Source organism: Erithacus rubecula, assembly GCF_903797595.1.
Source record: "Erithacus rubecula genome assembly, chromosome: 5".
NCBI lineage: Eukaryota > Metazoa > Chordata > Aves > Passeriformes > Muscicapidae > Erithacus > Erithacus rubecula.
Genome location: NC_136687.1, coordinates 56,288,977 through 56,308,678, shown reverse-complemented (window position 1 = coordinate 56,308,678; position 19,702 = coordinate 56,288,977). Strand labels below are relative to the sequence as shown.

The 19,702-nt window shown below is 39.6% G+C and overlaps 1 protein-coding gene across 1 annotated transcript; it reads left to right on the top strand.

Moving 5' to 3' along the window:
* The first annotated feature begins 4,792 nt into the window (after nt 1-4,792).
* On the top strand, nt 4,793-19,575 carry PRMT9 (protein arginine methyltransferase 9). The gene is made up of 14 exons (XM_079305955.1): nt 4,793-4,835; nt 5,042-5,133; nt 5,670-5,882; nt 6,295-6,443; nt 7,321-7,557; nt 8,075-8,242; nt 9,316-9,418; nt 10,364-10,470; nt 12,017-12,209; nt 15,840-16,023; nt 17,065-17,776; nt 18,466-18,619; nt 18,937-19,059; nt 19,247-19,575. The coding sequence occupies exons 3-14, from the start codon at nt 5,697-5,699 to the stop codon at nt 19,460-19,462; spliced, it is 2,532 nt and encodes an 843-aa protein (XP_079162081.1). The 5' UTR covers nt 4,793-4,835; nt 5,042-5,133; nt 5,670-5,696; the 3' UTR covers nt 19,463-19,575.
* Nucleotides 19,576-19,702: the final 127 nt, after the last annotated feature.

Below are 19,702 nucleotides of genomic sequence, written 5' to 3'. Positions count from 1 at the left end.
GCATGAATCTGAGTCATAGGTGGTTTAGGTTGTGTGTCAGGAAAAGGTTTTTCACTCACTGTGGCTGGGCACTTGAATAGGCATCCCAGGGAAGTGGTTACAGTCACAAGCCTCACAGAGCTCAAGAAGCATTTGGCCAGTGCTCTCAGACGCAGGGTGGGATTCTTGAGATGTCCTATGTAGGGCCAGAGTTGGACTCCATGATTCTGATGGGTCCCTTTCAACTCAGCATATTCTGTGGTTCTGTGATTGTACCAGCCGCTGGGCCCCCTGCACCTCATGGAAACCTCTGTGAGCTTTAGGAAGGGGCTGAGCAGGGTCTCAGGGAGAATGCACAGAGGAGCACACGGGCTGCTTGATCCAAAATTGGTGTGGTGTGCCAGCTATGAAGGCTGGTGTTGCTCACCCTGTCCCACTAGTGTCTGAACATGAAATACTCAGTAAAGCAGATACAGACTCACCTTTATGTCTTCATTCGATAAACCACTACAGTCTTGTGAACAGGAACTGCAGCAAGAGCAAGACCTTGAGAAGTCCACTCAATGCTGAATTGTTTCTGTTAAGAATGTTAGGAAATGCATGAGGAAGACAGAAAATGCTTGTAGTTATATTTGTATTAATAATTTAGCTATATTTTATCGTTTCAGTGGATTGACAGTAGTGCAGTTCAGAGTGCTTTTGTGGGACTTTCTCAGGTGATTGCGGGTACATATATTTTAATTATGAGTGACTACTTTGGGAGTTAATTTAATCTATTTTCCCTGTATTTTGGCAAATTGGGTGTTAGTGCTTCTCCATTTGAAGCAATGATCTTTGGTACTAATTAAATGCTTTATTGTTGGGCCCACAGTAAAGCCTAAACTGCATGTCTGAGATGAAGATAACTGGTGGTGTAACTATCAAGTTTTTTCTGTATGACTCCATGCACTGACCTGCAGAAGACAAGTATGGAAATAGGTGGGCACTTTACAAACCTCATTTTTAATTACTCCTGTTCATAGAGCTGTGTACTGGGTAGTATTCAATTTTGCAAACATTTGGATTTTTTAATACTTCTGTCCACTTCAGAGCCTGTTTCAGAAACCAGACTGAGGATGTGTTACTCATGTGGCAGCAATCACAGAGCTCCAGTGAGTAAACACAGAATTTCATGATCAAAGGCCAAGATAATGCCCTCATTGTTTCTGTAGATAAGGATGATAAGAAAACACAATTATGTGAAGACAAGGTCAGGAAGAAGGGGTGTGACATGAAGTCTCATGAGTAAGAGTAGTTTCTGAAAGCAGTCTAAAAAGAGTATGGCCCCTCCAAATGAGATGCTACCTGAACATGCTGATGATTTGCCTGAAATCACAGCAGACCAGGAGAGGCTATTGAGAGCTGATCCTGAACGTTTCAGCCAAGTGTTCCACCTGCTAGATCACATTATTTGCTGATACTTGTTTTCTAATATTACCTAGCTGAGAAGTTTCTGTGCTACTCAAAAATCAGTTTACAAAGAATAAAAAAAACCCAAAAACCACCTTAAATAACAAACAATCCCATCTCTATTTAGATTACTGGAGCAGCATTTCAAGAATAGGTATGCCTTCCATGGATGGTTTGTTTACTCTGGTCTGTAGTTGTCTTCAGCATTAAAGATATAATATTTTTCATGGTTGCTTATAGCTATTTTAATTTCCATATTATAATTCCACGGAAGTGTTGTAACATTTTGGGGTCCCATGTTTTGTGTGGAGTTGCTTGCACTCAAATAAATTTTTTTAAGTGAATGTTTATCTAAGTCCTGGGGTTTTTTAGCTGGCAAAAAAACTCCACCAAGTGTGAAATTTAGATTTCTCCTAACATAACAGGCCCACCAAGGGAAATTGGTCCACCTGCCTCAATCATGTGAAGAAAAAATGTATTCTTTTCTAGTTGCAGCTAAAAAGAACAATCAGTCCAACAGAAATACATACATAAAAATAACATTTTTTTTTTTCCCAGAATTAAGAGAATCAACTTATATTTTCTATTTAAAAAATGAGAAAGCAAGCTCACTACTAAATTGGTATTCTATACTGTTTATCCAGTTTATCAAGACAACATACTGGATTCCTACCATCACAGATATTAAATATATGTTTTCCTAAACTTGACCCACCAATTCAAAACATTGTCACACTCTGAAACAGCAGAATTATAATTTAAAACAAAAGATGGAACACTGAGGAGAAATAATAACCTGTTAATTTATGCACAACAATTACCTATCTAATAAGCAATAAAAGGAGTTGCCCTTTTACCAGTAATTAAGGCTCAAAGTAGCTTTATATCAGAAAAATCTCTGCTTTTCTGCCACTCCCTACTCAAGGTCATCAAATTTCACAGCCTTTTTGTAGCCTCTTTTAAGAGACCATGACATACATTGACTATGTGAAGCTGTAGCAATATCCTGTTCATAAACTGTGTATTTATCTTTGCTTTGGTTATTTTCCTTTGACAAGCATGGTTTCAGGAAATACCCTCTTCAAGTCATTTTGTACAGCAGGTATACACCAGCACATCATATGTTTTGTTCCATCTTACCTTCCTTATGTTCTTTTCAGATCACCATTCTGATTTTTATGAAAGATGATAATCTGATGTGTGGCTGATTGTGTATGTTAAGGAGAGATGGGTTAGAAATTTGTGAATTTAACTTTCAGTTTTACTGATATTTTGTTACAGAGCATTGATATCAGCTCCCACCACTTCGAACACACAAAAGGATATTTGCTAACATTATTAGCCACAGCAGCCTTCCAAGAAATTTTAATTTTTTGTCTTGTCTAAGCACTTTTACCTCTGTGTCCAAGTTTAGGACAATTTTTAGTCCTGTCGTGGGTTTAATAGAGGGTTTAGAGTGTCCTTCTAAATCTCATTGTGCTTATGACTGTGTCATCATGGTTGTCTTGCAAGATCTTAGGTGTCTGATGCATTATGTGAGATACCTCAAGGCTGCATGTTCCTTCTCCTCTCATCCATCAGCAGTTCATATATATAAACAAACTGCTCTGCAACCACCCACAATGCAGAAAAACATTATTTATTCTGCTGTCAACCAATTTGGTGATTATTATGGCAATCACACATTATCTCTGATGGGCATTCCTTTCTGGCACTCCTTTACAGCACAAGCTTTACCCAACAATTTATTTTAGAAGCAGCTGTATGCTTTGTCAGTGTCACAAAGCATTGTATTCTGGGGCCATTTTTTCCTGAAGTGTTCCATTAAAAACTTGTGAGTATGAAATTAACAGGTATCCTCCCCAGCCTTTGAAACAAATGGACTCTTGTGAATTCCAAGGATTTTACACTGCCATATTTTAGTAATCTCCCTTCAAAATAGGTCAAATTAACACGCAGTGCTGTTTAGTTTATGCTAAAAAATGGGTACTAATAAAAATGTACGCCATGCATTAGAATTTATTTGCAGTGACAAAAAAATACAGCTGAGTTAGTTTGGAGAACCACGAAGTGCCAGAGATAATTGCCCATTGCAGTATTTGGTACAATCCAGCTCTTGTTACACCTCACTGACCACAGGTGATAATTGGATTTTTTTCTCTCATTCTCACTCCTGATATCCCACAGGTGCTAACATTTTCTTTGCCTCATACTATCATATAGCTGGAAAGCATAATAAAGCCAAAGTCAGAGAAGGTTATTTGTAACTAATTTAAAGTTCACAGGTTTGGGGTTTTTTTTCCTCAAAACTGAATGAAGGCTTGTTGGCACCAGTTGATTTAATAAGGGATTATATCCTCCTTTGGAGCTCAGTCTGCATATGAAATATTTGATACTTTTTTATACTGATACTTGCGCATCCTCATGGACTTCATTCAGCCTAAGTGCTTTTTTTTAAACTTATGTTTTTTCTAGCACAATTTACAGTTTAGCTGCTACAGTGTTCCATTTAGACTCATCCTCAATATGTGCTCTTTTCATCTTATTCAAAATGCTGGCCTGGCATTTTCACACAACGCTCATTTGTTTCTAAAAAGGGTACGCACACACAATAGCCACAGCTGTAAAAGCATGGAAGAACTGCATTCATGCTTTAAAAACGGGAAAATGAAGATGAGCAGCTTCCAAACACTCCATAATTAGTAAACAATGCCCGGGCCTGTTGCTGTCCCAGAAGGAGGGCATGCCCCAGTGCACTCGGCCTGTTCGGAGCTCACTCCAGGGCTCCGCACGGGGCTGTTCCCCGCAGCGCAGCTCCGCAGGGAAGGTGAATGGTGTCACAGCCGTGGGAGGGAGCAGGATACGGAATGTGAGACGTGCAACAAAGCTCTGAATTTTGCTCCTCGCCATCTGCTGCTGCCGGGCAGAGCTATCAGTCAAATACGCCAAGAAAAGCTTTTTTATGACTTAAAGCCTGTGTTGTTCTCATCTGGGGTTCTGGAGACTCACCACGAGGGGAATTAAACTAAGAGTCAGGAGCACCGTGACAGGGCAGTGGAGGGAGGCCGGGCCCACACAGCGCCGGGCCGCATTTAAGGTGGCGGCTCCTGCGGGCTGCCCGAGCAGCCCTGAACAGCACGGACCGGCAAAGAACCGCTCCGGGCATTGCTGCGGACCCCTTCCACACCCTGCGTTAACACGAATGCACTGCCAGCTCCCAGAGCGCTGGATGCGGGCTGAGAAAAGACGCGGCTAATGGAAGCACCTTTATCCCGCAGCGCGGCTCCCGCCCGGCGCCTGCGCGATGGCTCCGGGCCGGCAGCGCCATGGCCGCGGCCTGGGAGCGCCGCTCCGCGCACCGCCCTGACGGACGGCCCTGGAGCCCGTGATGGATCCCCCTGGAGCGGGTAATGGACGGCCCTGGAGCAGGGGAAGCTCCCACCTCCCCCGCAGCTGCCGGAGCAGCCCTCGTGGGGCAGCGCCTGAGCCCCGGCGGGGCCTCCCCGGCTCTGCGTGTCCCGAGCTTTGGCCTGCGTTTTGTTATTTATTATACTTCGTTTTTAAGAAAAAAGAAAAAAACCTAACAAAATTCTAATCGCTGTGTTTGTTGCAGTCCCTCTGCACGAAACCTTCGTGTTGTTCAGCTTTGGGATCCATCTCTACGTGCTGTAGCCGTGCTGACCTGAGTACCTTTCAAAGTTACAGGTAGATATAAAAATGTGCATATTGGATCTGGTCGCTCTTTTTAATGTTTACTTAAGGGGAAAAAATAGGAAAAAAATACCTTGTGTAAAATAAACTGCCAACTTGTTAGCTCTTCTGTGAGCCTTTGTTTTATGGAGATGCTGTTGTTCAAGAAGAAGAAATTTAACCTGCGGATTTTGTGGTTGATTGTGAAATTTATTGAGTGCATGAGCTGCCGGTGTGCAAAACTGTTTGGTCAGAGACATGCTAAAATGTCTGTTACCAAAATAAATTTTACAAAGCCAGACATGTAATCTGTTTCCAGGACCTGGCTTAACCTATATGTGGCACAGTCTTGACTTTTGAATGGTGAACACTCAGAACTGATGGAATTACCAGCAGCATAAAGATTAGATGTTTTTAAATCTTTATGACTTGGTGGGAGGTGTCTTTACTGAATGCTAATGAAAACTGAAATGTTTTTTGTCTATCAACTTTGTGTACAAACGTTTTGGCCTACAATATATGTGACTATTTAATTTTTATTTTTTTTTTAGAATAAGTGAGTATTTACATCCTTCAGAATGCCCAACTCCAATGCCAAGCTTCATTCTAACCACAGGGGTGGCCGAGAAGCCAGCAGAAGGGAATTGGTTTCCAGATCTTTGCAGAGTGCTCAGCATTGCCTGGAGAACCAGGATTTTGGAACTGCATATGCTCACTATCTCCTGGTACTTAATCTGGCTCCTGAGTTAAAAACTACTGTCAAAGTAAGTGCTCTTCGAATTACTTGAAATTTTATTTATTGTAATTCTCTTGAGGCCTTTGTATGTGTTTTTGTACGTGTGATTTTGTGCATGTGACTGATTGCTGCTTTTATTGAAGACAGAATTGGAAAATCAGTAATAATTGGGATGGCCAATGACTTCTTTAATAAGCTCTGTATGAAGGGAGTTCATAGAATCTTCTTTTAATCTGTGTGCCAATCTCTGTGCTCATTTAATAAAAACAGGGCCTTGTTAGCATTGGAGTATGCATTAATATGCATGCAGGCTCTCAGTAAACACTGCTGGGTGTTGATTCTTGTGTGTGGGTGTCCAGGACACCTCCAGATGTTTTCAGGCTCAGTTCTTTCCTTCTGGCAACTCCCAGCACCTCAGTGGTCTATGCTTTATTTTCTAGGAAACGTTTCAGTTTACTCTCTTTAAATGGGCAGAAGAACTGGATTCACTGGCACGGATTCAAGATCTGTTTAACTGCTATGAACAAGCACTTGAACTGTATCCCAATGATGAAGTGATCTGTAACAGTATGGGAGAACATCTCTTCAGGTTTGTAGTGATGTATATTCAATTTTTGTGAGGGTCATGTTGTAAATACAAACACGTTCAAATCTGTTTGTCTTAAATAGCTTAAAAAGAGTAGCCAGTGCTAAAATAAATGTTGTTAATCACAGCAAAAATGGGGAAAAAAAGTGACACCATGTTTTGTTGTTGCTCAGGTCTTCAAAGACTGGAATTGTAAGACTGAAATCATAGGTCATAATCCAGGTGGTTTTAGTTAGGTTTCCTTTTTGAAATTTCTTTGTTTTAAAGGAACACCTCTCTGAGCATTGCATTAAAATGTGTACAAATATTTGGTAGAGTTTTTTTCAGTGCTGTCTGATTTGAGATTATGCTGTAGGTAGCATTAAAACTTGATTCAGATTCACAAATTGGGTTTTTTTTGTTTCTTTTAATTTCTTTTTTTCAAAATTGGCACTTGATGGAAAAGCTGGCAACTCAAAATTCGGTGGTTTTGCAGGATGTTCCAGTTAAATAGAGTACCAACATTGTTTTAGCATTCTCTTGAGTTTATAACATTCTCTTGAGTTGAATATCTGTGAGACTGGATTGCAGAGTTGCTGCTGTCGTGTTGTTGCAGCGAGTTTCTGTAAATAAAACCTGGTTTGCTTTGTCAAAGGATGCAGTAGTGGATGAAGGCTGGTGCACACAATGGTGTTTCTGAACTGGCTTTGCATTTTACAGTAACTTGATGTAAAGCTATAAATCATTCTTTTTCATAAAGTAATGCCACTGTTTCTAGAGATAATTTTTCTAACTAAGGCAAAATATTTCTGTTGCCTTTAAGCTGATGTAAGACCTCTTTACAGACCCTCAGATGTTCCCAGCTGCATGCCTACTTTCCATTTGTCATTTTTTCTCTTAGGATGGGCTTCAGAGACGAAGCAGCTGGGTATTTCCATAAAGCAGTGAAGCTCAACCCTGACTTTGCTGATGCCAAGGAGAATTTTTACCGTGTTGCAAACTGGCTGGTGGAGCGCTGGCACTTCATCATGCTCAACGATGCCAGGAGGAACCTCACCTACCTCAGGGCCATTGAGAATGCTGTGCTCTCAGGCAGCAAATCTGTCCTGGATATTGGAACAGGAACGGGAATTCTGAGGTATATTTACCACAAATGCATGCTTCATGTGCATTCTATAGAAAACTATTGGTTGCCTAACAAAATTTGGCTGAGAGTGGAAAAAATAACTTCTTTGATTCTTTTATGGAGACAGAACCTAAGAAAGCGAGCAAAGCTTTCAGAAGCCAGTGAGTCTGGAGATTAGTGTCTAGTAATATTTTTAAACTGTTTTTTGTTATTTGTTCCAGATGCTTTTTTGTGCCAGTAAGTGCTGTTTAAATTGAATTGCTCACATGGGTTTTGAAGTTGTAATGTTGTTTGTCCTGTCTTTAAATATTGACTGTAAAGAGTGGATTCAGCATAGCTGAGGGAGTGTTCTTATGCTAACTGTGGTGGTTTTTTTGCTGATAACATATCAAGAGGATATAAACTTGCACAATATCAGTATTCACACAATAGATACCAGTTCACTTAAGGATGGTTTTTAGACTTGAACTGGTAGAAATATGAAGCAAGATGCAGAGGAGGGGAAAACCCCTGGTTCTTTGTTTTTCAGTATGTTTGCAAAAAAGGCAGGAGCATCTTCTGTCTATGCCTGCGAATTATCCAAAACCATGTATGAACTTGCCCGTGATGTGGTGGCAGCCAATAATATGGAAAGAGAGATCAAACTTCTGCATTTGAAGTCACTTGATATAGAAATTCCAAAGCACATACCTGAAAGGTACGTTGTTGCTTTCTCTTCTCTTGGCATTTTGTTTGCTCTTAATTTCAAGAAAATAGGAAATGTCTTGTGACCTAAACAGGAAATAACACTGCTGTGATATTGGTCAAAGTGTGAGAAGGTTTTCTGTATGTTTTATGTGTTTAAAGAGCAGAAATGACAACATGTTCTTCACATCACCCTAATTTCTATGGCAGATCAACAATGTCGTAAATTAGGGAGTTTAATTCTTTGATGGTGGGAGCTTTGGGGTATATGTAATGATACTGCAGCAACAGGGAAAAAAATCTGATTACCATGTCATGAAAGTAATTTTAACACTCTTTTATGCTTTTAAGATCTTGTGGCTCACTTCTGCAGCCTTTGAATAGGATGGAGTTACTAAGATTTAATAAAGTTTTCGTGATGGTACAGGCTCATGATCTGAAATTATCAAGCTCCTGGTTTAGGCCAATCAAGCCTCGCCTAATTGTGTCAGCTGAGCTACTGTAACATATGTATCCCTTTAGTGTATATAAAGAGTTACTAGATGTCAAGTATTATTAAATAAATTACTGCTGTTCTAGAAGTGTCTCCTCTTATTTATGTTGTATGTTTTTTGGTTTCATTCCAGAAGACTTAAGATTTTAGGGTTGTTAGTCTGTGTAGGAATTTTATTGTGCTGTGATTATAGTTTTGGGGGTTTTAATTCCTTTTTATACACATTCATAAGTACATACTATTGCACAAAATAGATATTTTGCAGAATCATTGGCTGTGTGCCCAGGCTGAAACATCTTCCTGTTTTGGCTAGATTCTTCCCACACAATTTATTTATAAATGCTGAGCAAGAAGCTTTACAGTAAATTCTTGCTCAATATTTTCTCTCTTTTATCTGCATCTTCAATAACTTCTAACAACAATTCAAAACACATAATTTTTTGCAAGTATTAAATTGCCCATGTGTACTGAAACTCCAGAATGCTGGTAAAAGTTTTTCTCTGAGCTCATATTTGTTTGGTGGGGTTTTTCTTTAAAAGAATGATTGATTGTTGACAGGAGGGTTTACTATACATCCTATTTTTCTTGTCTAGAGTTTCCTTGGTTGTCACAGAAACAGTCGATGCTGGCTTATTTGGAGAAGGGATTGTGGAGAGCTTGATACATGCTTGGGAACATCTGCTTTTGCAACCAAAGGTAGGTGATGCACACATTCCAGACATATGGGAATGTATGAGAAACGGTTGTCTTGTAAATATTTCATTCCTTTTGGAATTTCATTCAAAAGAATTTCATTCCTTTTGCTAAAAATGAGTGATCTGGGCTTGCTCCATGAATTTGATTTTGGTGAGTGGCAGTGAGGCAGAACATACATTGTACTTCTCTGAGCTCTGTTCTGGGTGAACAGCTATTTGGAAAACATGTTTCCCTGATGATTTGTGTGGATTTTAAATGTACAGTCAGTCTAAGCAGATAATGCTGAATTATGGTAGAGTTATTTCTCATTGTAACATTTGGGAACACTCAGTTATAATTCGGAAAATAAATTAGTTTATTTTTGCTGATTTGAACCTTTTTGGAAGACTGAGCAATTCCACTGGGTCTCAGATTTCCTTTATATTTTGTGGTTTTGCTTGTACATTAAGCAAAGTTATATGACAAGGGGTCTTACATAGCCTAATCTCTGTTAAGCTAGTATTCTTTCTAATATTCTTCTATTTATCTTGTCCTTGTCTTGATTCCAACTAATTTGAAACAAAGTTTTAGCTGGCTGAAACCTTTTATGTTGCACTGAATTGAAACTGATGACCTCTAGTGTTAAGTACAGGAATGATACATAATGGAAAAGTTGTCAAATGTTTCAGTATATAGTGATTTTCAATCTGCATTTTGTTAGAGTTACACAGAGAAAGTAGTAGATTGAAAAGTAAAGCTGATGCCTGGTTATATTAAAACACTATATTTTAAAAACTCCTTTAATGATCAACAGAATGCCAAAGACTAGGGACTCTAACAGTCACTAAGAACTTAGTGATGTTTTGACTGTCACTTGAATGGCTCACTAATAGCTAACTTAGGCTTTTCAGTAATGGTGGAAATAGGTCACTGTCTCATTGCATGTTGTTGTTCATATTTTCACAGCCTAAAAACAAAGACATTAGTACTGGAGACTATGGCAGGGTTATTCCTGCAAGTGCTACAATATTTGGGATGGCAGTGGAATGCAAAGAGATACGTAGACATCACAGGTGTGTTTGAACTCTAACACAGCTTGAACCCACAGTTTTTTATTTGGGAAGAGAGACTGGTTGTTTTTATTGACCACTTCTCATTTACTTTGCTTTTCATTTTTTGAATGGCTAATTATCTGTTTAACGACAAAGATTTTTGCTGTCATCATACCCACCCCTTTTCCAGGCTGTTTTTTTTTTTTTGGTGGTTTTATTTTTGGTTTGTTTTGTTGGTTTTTTTTTTTTTGTTTTTTTTTTTCCCACTTCCCTACTCCTTTGAGGTTCAGATAGATTTTCTGGACTCATTAATCATACAGTTATGCTGACATACCTACCTCTAACGCATGCTAAAGAAATTTAATTCCTTCATAGTAAAATTACTTCTGAATTGTTGATTTGGAGATTCTTGGATTAATGCTTGGCCTTCATCCTCATTTTACCCTCTTCATAATCTGCTCCATACCTCACTCCTAGATCTAACCCCTGTATAGGCCAAGTGTTGATAAACCTAGCTGTCTTTATCTGTCTGAACGTCATCTGCAAAATTCTGAACTGGCATACAGAAGGGTTTCTTTGCTGAAACCAGTTCTGACTATGTATCAATTACTTCCATATTTATTCTAATCTTTTAGAACAGTATCATTGTATGGAGACAATCTCTGTCTGAGAGGTTTAGACTTGGTGTATTTTGTTTAGGATTAACATTGTTGTAGATTGGAGAAAACACTAAACTTCTAGAGGAGCTCCACTGCACTGGATGAAAAGCAGCCAGGCTGCATCAGTGATTTCTCTAATGCAGTAGACCTGGACAGTGGCCAGAAAGAGAAAGGAGTTCCCAAGGGTAGATGGTCACAGAATAATTTATTTTATAAGTTAATTATTCATCAATTAGAAGAGGTTTTGCCTTGAAATTGGGCATTGACTGTTCCTCACAATTTTTAAATAGAATGAAAGTTAATTTGCTGTTAACTTTGGATTGCTGAATTGACATTCCATTTCAATAGCTTAAGGTCAAGTGATTAGCAGGACTGAAGTGATTGTCACAAATTAATTAGGACAAAAAATTGTCACTTTTAAATTTCTTGCCTTTGTAGTTTGTGACCTGTTTTTGTTTCAGTAAGAATATTTAAGACTATTTTAATAAGTCCTGGTTTTATGGAAAACACTTGCTGCTCTCAGATTTAAACTATGCAGATCTCTTGGAATCATTCTGATGTTCACCCCTTCACATTTCCTCGTGTTTTCACAATTTCCAGGAAAGCTTTGGGGTTTGGATTTTTTTTTTTTTCTGAGCAGGAGGTCTAATGAAATAGCAGTGTGGAAGTATCTCTTGTTGAGAGAGAGAATCCCCTTTCAGTCCAATTGTTGATTATCTTGCATATCACAGCTATCTCTGTGTGTCTGATCTGATCTTCTACATAGAATTGTTTCAGTATTTTTAAACTTCTCTATTCTAACACCATGTACATTTTAAAATAATTTTTCAACCTAGGGAGAATTTCCTTTAGTTTTTTGGTCAAATTACTTGGAATTTAATTTCTCCTCTGTTTGCCTTTCCTCCCAGAGTGGGAATGCAAGAAGTTGCTGGTGTGTGCTTGTCAAATTCAGTGCAATTCTTCAGTCCCACATATGCTGCTGCTGGCTCAGAGGAAACTGTGGAGCCCTACACCACTGAGAAGCTCAGTCGTATTCCTGGGGGTTACAGAGCCCTCACAGAACCCTGTCAAGTCATGACAGTAGATTTCAATGATCTGCAGGTAATGATTTTTTCTTACACCCTTCTTACATAATCTTTTTATGATAGTGGAAGTCACATATCTTATTTGTTTTTGGGTTCAACTTCAGAGCAGTTCACAAGTGCAAAGCTGGCAGGACTGCACTGAAATCCCCTGCTGGTTTTGATGCTTGTCTGGTTGACTGGTGATGACAGTCTGTAATTTTTTTGAAGGTGCAGTTTGTTTGTTTATTGGGCATAGCTTAGGGAGCTTTATAAACTACCTGACTGTAAGATCAAACAGCTACTGTCCTCAGTACAGGGAGGGGAAGGAAAGATGCAAGAGATCCATCCTAAATGATATATACAGTTGTGGAGCTGACTTAGTTTATTCCTCTAAAGTCAGTTTTCACAGAGGTCTTGAAGCCAGGAGAAAGGCTATATTTTCCATCTGGCATCAAAATGTAAATGTTAGTGGGTAAGTATAAAAGAGGAGATGAAGAAATTATTCAATCAAACCATTTGATTCCACACTTCAGCTCATTTGTATCTTAGGATATTTCTGTAATAGGGCATTCCAAAATCTAGTAGCATAATTTTGTGTATGTAGCACAAAATACATTTGTATGTGTATGCTAAATAGGCCTGAACTGGAAGGCAAGGAGCCCAGGCCCTGCAGCTGAGCTTGCTAAAAAGATGATACATCTGATCTCTGGTGTGCTTCTTGCTCATTGACCTGTGCTGAGGAGCTAGCATTGAGTCAGAGCTTAAAATAGATTCTGTTATATAAATGAAATTATTCTTGGCTGCTGCTTGGCCAGGAGTTGCAGTTTCTGAATCAATAGCTTTTCCTAGTTGGCTTGTCTGACATCCTGAGATGAAAAATGAAATAAGACAAGGCTCTTCAGTATACTATTGGGAGCAATCTCTGTGACCTAATGTTGCTTCTGCTTCCAGCATCAATAAGAAACTATTGCTCTCATCTGAGAGATGTCTGTTCTTAAGCATCTGCCTGCTGGCAAACATGTAAAGATAATTTTAAAGAGTAAAGAACAGTGTTATTCTTTAAATCATTTTTCAGAAGTGCTCCTTTGAAGTTTCAGCTAGACTAATGGAGTGCTCCTGTCATGAAATGTTAAGATATCCTAAGTAAAAAGGAAGAAATGCTGCTGTTATGAATCATTGATTCCCAAGTGGTTGGGAATCCTTGGTTACTGTTTGTTGTTACTTTGTCACTGGGCAAAGGTTGCAGTTACAAACACTGGTTGGTTACTTTCAGCATGGATTTTTTTGTTGCTGTTTGTTTTTGTTTTGGGGAGTGTTTTTTTTATGGGTTATGTCATGGCCACACCTGGATGTTCAGTCAGTGCAGCTAAAAATGGAAAAAAAATTGTTCCTATTGTAATAAGAAAAAAGCCTCCTAAACTTAAAAACAGTAGTAGAATACCAACTAAGAACAGAAAGATAAGAAATCACTTAGCACTAGTAAGGTAATTTCTAAGACCTATTTTCTAGACTCCTGTTTCAAAGAACTAGAGGGATATTGAATTTATTCTGCTTGTGCTAACTATCCAGACCTAAACTGGCAGAACTGAGAAGAGGGCTTAAAATACAGTACAACAGTGTTTCTCAAACTGTGTTGTAGGAGACTTCAAAGACATCAGTACAGGTCAGAGAAATAATAAGTCAAAAATCACAAAAAATAATAATTTTTAAAAAGCAGCTACTTTATGGTGATTTGTTTTTTACAGCTGTTATTAGCAGCAGCAGCTCAGTCCCTCCCAGGCAGGGGAATGAGGTGTGGCTGTAATTACACTTGTAGCCAGCCAGGTGCTACCTGTATGCATGTTTGCTGGCAGCAGATCAGTGCCACTGGCAGGGGAAGTGTTTACCTCTGCAGCCAGTAATTAAAGCTCAGTCTTACTTTCAGGCCCTAAAGGAACTGTGCTTTTGCCAACAGTTACAGATTTTGGCTCTTCCTAATCCTTCATGAGAAGTTGTGGTATGGAATATATGAGAAATTTTGGTTCAAGACATGGGAAACTCAATAACTGTATTCTTTCTGTAGATTTTCCTTGTTTGTAGGTCTTTCTCATTCAGAGGACATGTGTGGCATTGAATAATTTTTGGGGGTTTTACTGCCTATTCCTGTGCCATTGCTGTATTTCTTTTGCTCTCTCTTAAACAAGACTATTAATAAATTACCATCCTGACGTGCTATGGCTGTTTAAATCCGTAATTGGAATAAATAATAGAAGAAGGTTTATAAAGTGGCAAATGTGAGGAATAAATATGGGTTAAGCAGTATGGCAGAGAGCAGGGAAAGCTGAAATAAGCCTTCAGATGGGTTTTTAAGTGATGGCAGTGTAAGATTGCAGTTACTAGAACCCACTGGATGAGAACCTTGGGACTGCTGCTTTTGAGGAATAATCAGGAAGAATACTTCTAACACCAAATACACTTCTATCCTTCTCTAACTTCCCAGAAAGCAAGAACCAGGTGCATGCTCTTGCTGTCTTATTTCAAGGAGCTGGATGCCAGCAAAGCTTCAGCTGAGTACTCTTTTCTTCACTAGCTGAGGAGGTACCAAAAAGATGACTGGCAGCAAAGCACTTCAATTGAACAGCAGTGAGATCTTACTATGAACTTTGTTACCATCCAGTAATTTTAACTTGCCCATGGTTCAGCCATCTCAGTTGTGAGAAAGGGATAGACAAGCTCTTGGAGAACACAGAATGGAGAGGGAAGAATAAGAAACCCAGCATGTGACAACTTCTCCTGTCCTCAGAGCAGGGACATGAACTTTTCTTTCACCATGTGTATTTTAAGAAACTTAAAGAGAACAAGTGTTGACATAAGCAGATCAGGAAGTTGATAAATGTTTTGGAAGGACTATTACTAAGCAGAATGAGTGACTGAGAGAACCTTTGGTCCCTTGTGCTTGACCTGTTAATTGGTTTATGCCTGAACTAAAACATGAGTGCTGGTCCTTTTGTACTTGTCAATGTTGGTAGCAGAAGGTAATTCCTGAGGAAAAAATAAATTGTACATGGAAAAAGACTTAATTTCTCTTGCATATTCAAAAGTTTTTAGGAGAATTGGAGAATTTATAAATGATCCCTTTAGGGTAGACCTTAAGGTCTTCCCACTTGTGAGATTGTACATGCCTGAGCTTTTATATAAGGCTACAGAGCCCAGACAGCAGATAAAACACCCTCAAAGGTATTTGACTTCCTGTTTTTATAATGACTCTGCAGGCCTGTGTTTGAGAGAATTCACAGTACACAGGATTTCTAGAACTGATTGAACACAGATTTTAAGTGAAACGTGGCTGAGCATTGGCTTGAGTCCAGCCAGAAGCTTGGCTCTGTTTTTATTCCTTTCCTGCAGTTTGCAGTGGGTTTAAATATGTGTGTTCTTAGATGTAGGTGTGTTGATTCTCATAGATGCAGGTGTCCATGTGGGAAATGGCTCTTGCATGTTGGAAGACAGTTCCTATGTTAGTGAGTACTAATGATGATAATTGGTATTGTAGAGGCTTGGTAACTTCAAGTTTCTGTTGGGTGTCCTCATGGATTGGTGCAGAAATTTTGGATGATTTAGTTAAATTAAACCAAATTTTTATTTATGGAAATAAACTCCCCTACTTTTTTTCTCTTTCTACTTTGGTCAGGAGTTGAAAAGCCTGGCAGACAGAAAGCCCTGGAAACTCAGTCTGCCAGTCACTGAAGGAGGAATACTGGATGCTGTTGTGGTGTGGTTTGTACTGCAGCTTGATGATGAGCACTCTCTATCTACAAGTCCCAGTGAGGAAACTTGCTGGGAACAGGCTGTGTATCCTGTGCAGGGCCTCCTTGGTACGTCCTGTGGGTTTGCTTGTTGTGGTACATTAACTTGGTTTCATTTTGGGAGGTTTTTTTTTTATTTTGATAAGTTATCTCAGAGACTAGGAAGTCTAAATAGGATTAGAATGTCAACAGCAAGTAGATGAGAGGTGGTTCCTGATCATGTTTCTGGTCTGTGGAGCACAGGGCTTGTTTGTGGGACTTTGCTGTTAAGCAGATAAGATCTGGGAGAATACTTTTCTTTTTTTTTTTTTTTTTTCTATATTGAATTTAATGCATTGTGGAGCATCTCCAAAAAGTGAGGCTACTGTCTGGGTTATCTGGTGAACATACAACTTAGGAGAGGAAGGGGGGCAAGGTGAGGTAGGAATTGCTAGCTGCTACTGCCACAAAACCAAAACTAAACATTCCTATCTACCCCTTGCCCTATGTGGGATTCAGCTTGAATACTCTCCACATACAGGCATTGCCAGTGTCATTTTTAAATGTCTACTCTCTATTCTCCCACCTTTTATTTTCCTGTTTCCTAGAATCTTAGAATATCTCAAGCTGGAAGGGACCCATAAGGATCCTGCTTCTTTCAGGACTACCTAAAATTAAATCACTTGTCTAAGAGCATTATCCAGGTGCTCACTGGACTCTGGCAGGCTTGGTACTGTGATTACTACCCTGGGGAACCTGTTCCAGTGACTGATAATCCTGTGGGTGAAGCACCTTCTCCAAATGTCCCATCTGAACTTCCTTGATGCAGCTTCATTCCATTTCCTCATGCCTCTGAGAGAGATCAGCACCTTCCCCTTTACTGCCACCCTGATGAGATCTTCCCTCAGCCTGCTCTTCTCCAGGCTGAACAAAACAAGTGCCCTCAGCTGCTCTTCATAAGTCTTGCCCCTGAGGCCTTTCTCTGCACACACTCTGATGGTTTGATATCCTCATATTGTGACACAGATGTAAACAAAATGAGATAATGGAGTGGGTGGGTTGGTTGGTTGGTTTGTTTCAAGCACCATAAGGCTCTTCAGTAAACTAACTTTTTTATGCTCTTTTGCCAAGATTATTCTGTGAAGTCTGGAGATACTGTGATGATGGAAGTGTGCTGCCAAGACTGCTACTTGAAGATCCAGAAGATTTCTTCTTTGCCTTCAGAGTGTGGGATGGATTTCAGTGACAGAGACAACATGCTGAGTGTGGGCAATGAGGCTGAATTATGTAATGCCCTGGCTGGACTTCAGACAAGCACCAAACAGGCTGGCAGCACTCCAGTGTGTGTGCTGGAATCCACAGAAATTGCCCTGCTGAATGATGTAGCCTACCATGAATGCTTTAAAGCTGCCATGAGCAAAGTGCTGCTATCTTTAAATCCAAGTAAGGACTTGCACTCCATGGATGTTGATGGACATGGCAGTGGGATAAACCTCCAAGAGCATCAAAACAAGAGCTCTACAGGTGTGGATCCTGATGCTTTGTACATTTTAGATGTATCTGAAGGCTTCTCCATCCTGCCAATTATAGCTGGCAAGCTTGGACCAGTTAGAGCCTACAGCTCTGTTGAGAAAGAACAGCATCAGGCAGCACTTCATGTCATTGCAGAAGCAAACCATTTCCCTAAGGAAACATTAGAGTTTTGGCTCAGCCACTTAGAAGAAGAAAGTGTGGTGCTACAGAGACCCAAATCAGACAAATTGTGGAGTATTATTATCTTGGATGTTATAGAGACATCAGGTTTAATCCAGCAGGAAGTGATGGAAAAGGCTGCAATATCCAGGTACAGTATAAAAGGACAAAAAGTATTCCTATGAATCTCTAACTACCTGACAAATTTTAAGAATATTACTTGTAACTATGTAATTGCTGTTACATTGCTTCTGTAGAAAAAGGTTTTTTCCTTAGATTAAACCTCTTAGTGTTTCTGGCATTACCATTGTACATAGACAATTTTTTTAACAAAAGCATTAAGATTTCCTCATCTCAGATTCTTTTTTTTTTAATCCAAGAATATGAATGGATGATCATATTTCTTGGTCTGTCAGAAGTTTGCAGGATAGCAAAGAATAACCAAGGTAGCTTTAAGTGCAAGGTTGGAAAAGCCCAGATTCATGTACATGTCAAAGGGTTGTGGTAACAAATTGGTCCTGCTAAAAGACAAACACGTGGTGTTAGAACAGCCAGGGAGGCAGCAGCAAAGCTGCTGTTCCTCACAGCAGGAGTGGGAAGGAAGGCAGAGGAGGAGAAGTAACATAATGAAGATGGGTAGCTAAGTGTGAAATGGATTTATCCCCTTTTGTGGGCCATGGGAAACTTTACTGTTAGCCCTTGTGTTTAGTAATGGCACATTATGCTCAGGAGCACTTGACTCCAGAGGAGGAACTAGTGTGCCTTTCTTAAATGTCATTACTGTTCTTTCATTGCTGTTGATTGATCAGCTTCACTGGTGAAATCCCTCTCATTTTACAGGTGTTTACTTCACAGTGGAGGGAAGATTTTCCCACAGTATGTGTTGGTATATGGGATGCTTGTAGAATCAGAGTCTCTGTTGCTGGAGAGTGCTGTTCAAGGAACAGAACCAACTCTGGGGTTTAATATAGCCCCTTTCATCAACCAGTTCAAGGTAGGAAGCTGGTGGTGGCTACCAGGCATGGTTTAAAGCTGCAGCTGTTTAGATTTGTTGTGAACTGTAAAAAACACTGTTGAAATTATCAAGAGTGGTTTTTGTGACCACACAGGGACCTTGTACTGTACAGAAGAGTGACTCTGCTGTTACTGTTCCCAAGCACTTGTACTCCAACATTTCAAAAGGGATTAGAGGGCTGTATTTTGCATTTTGTCTATCTGATAGCCATTCCAGTAATTCCTGGCAACTTTTGTGTTAGGATTTTTCTACCTTTCCCCTCTGTTGCTGGCTGAAGTTCTGGTCTATACTTTCAGGTCCCTGTTCGTGTGTATTTGGATCTCTCCACATTACCTTGTGTACCCTTGAGCAAGCCAGCAGAGCTCTTAAGGCTGGATCTCATGAATCCTCTGCTGAACAGCCCCAGCAGAGAAGTGAAGGTGAGTTCTGGGGCCCAAAGTGCATTTAACTACTCTTCTGCACCACTGCTTCTTATTTGCTCCTGTGAGCTAAACATTTCAATACAGGATTTATCTGCAGCTGTCTCTGAAAAGTATTGAAATGGTTTAACTATTTCGTTTTCAAAGAACAAAGTAGTACAACTGATTGTTATTTAAATATTTTTAGATGCAGATTTGTAAGTCCGGCCGGGTCACTGCCATTCCCTTCTGGTATCACATCCATCTAGATGAAGACCATAGCTTGAACACATCTGATGAGTCCTCACACTGGAAACAAGCTGCAGTTGTTCTGGATGAGCCCATCCCAGTTCAGGTTGGAGATGAACTTGTACTTGATGTCCAACACCATAAAAGCAATATCAGCATTACAGTGAAAAGGTGAAGAATGTCCTGTGTGAAGTGATGTGTGCTTAATTACCTTTGGATAAACTGACTATTCAGAACAACACTGCTGTTACTTTGTAATAAAGTCTAAATTTTATTTACTGATCAAAACGACTGATTTGTTGCTTTAATAATAGAAACTTAGGTTCCACTGGTGGACTGAAATTTGCACTGTAAGGGTGTCTTCTCAAGCAGTTAGAGGAGGTATTGTTTTTCACTGCAGCATAAATCTGATTGC

Coding starts and splice junctions, on each gene's coding strand:
- PRMT9 (XM_079305955.1), top strand. CDS start 5,697: ATGCCCAACTCCAATGCCAAGCTTCATTCTAACCACAGGGGTGGCCGA. Junction 6,444..7,320: donor ATGGGAGAACATCTCTTCAG/GTTTGTAGTGAT, acceptor TTTTTCTCTTAG/GATGGGCTTCAGAGACGAAG. Junction 9,419..10,363: donor ATCTGCTTTTGCAACCAAAG/GTAGGTGATGCA, acceptor ATATTTTCACAG/CCTAAAAACAAAGACATTAG.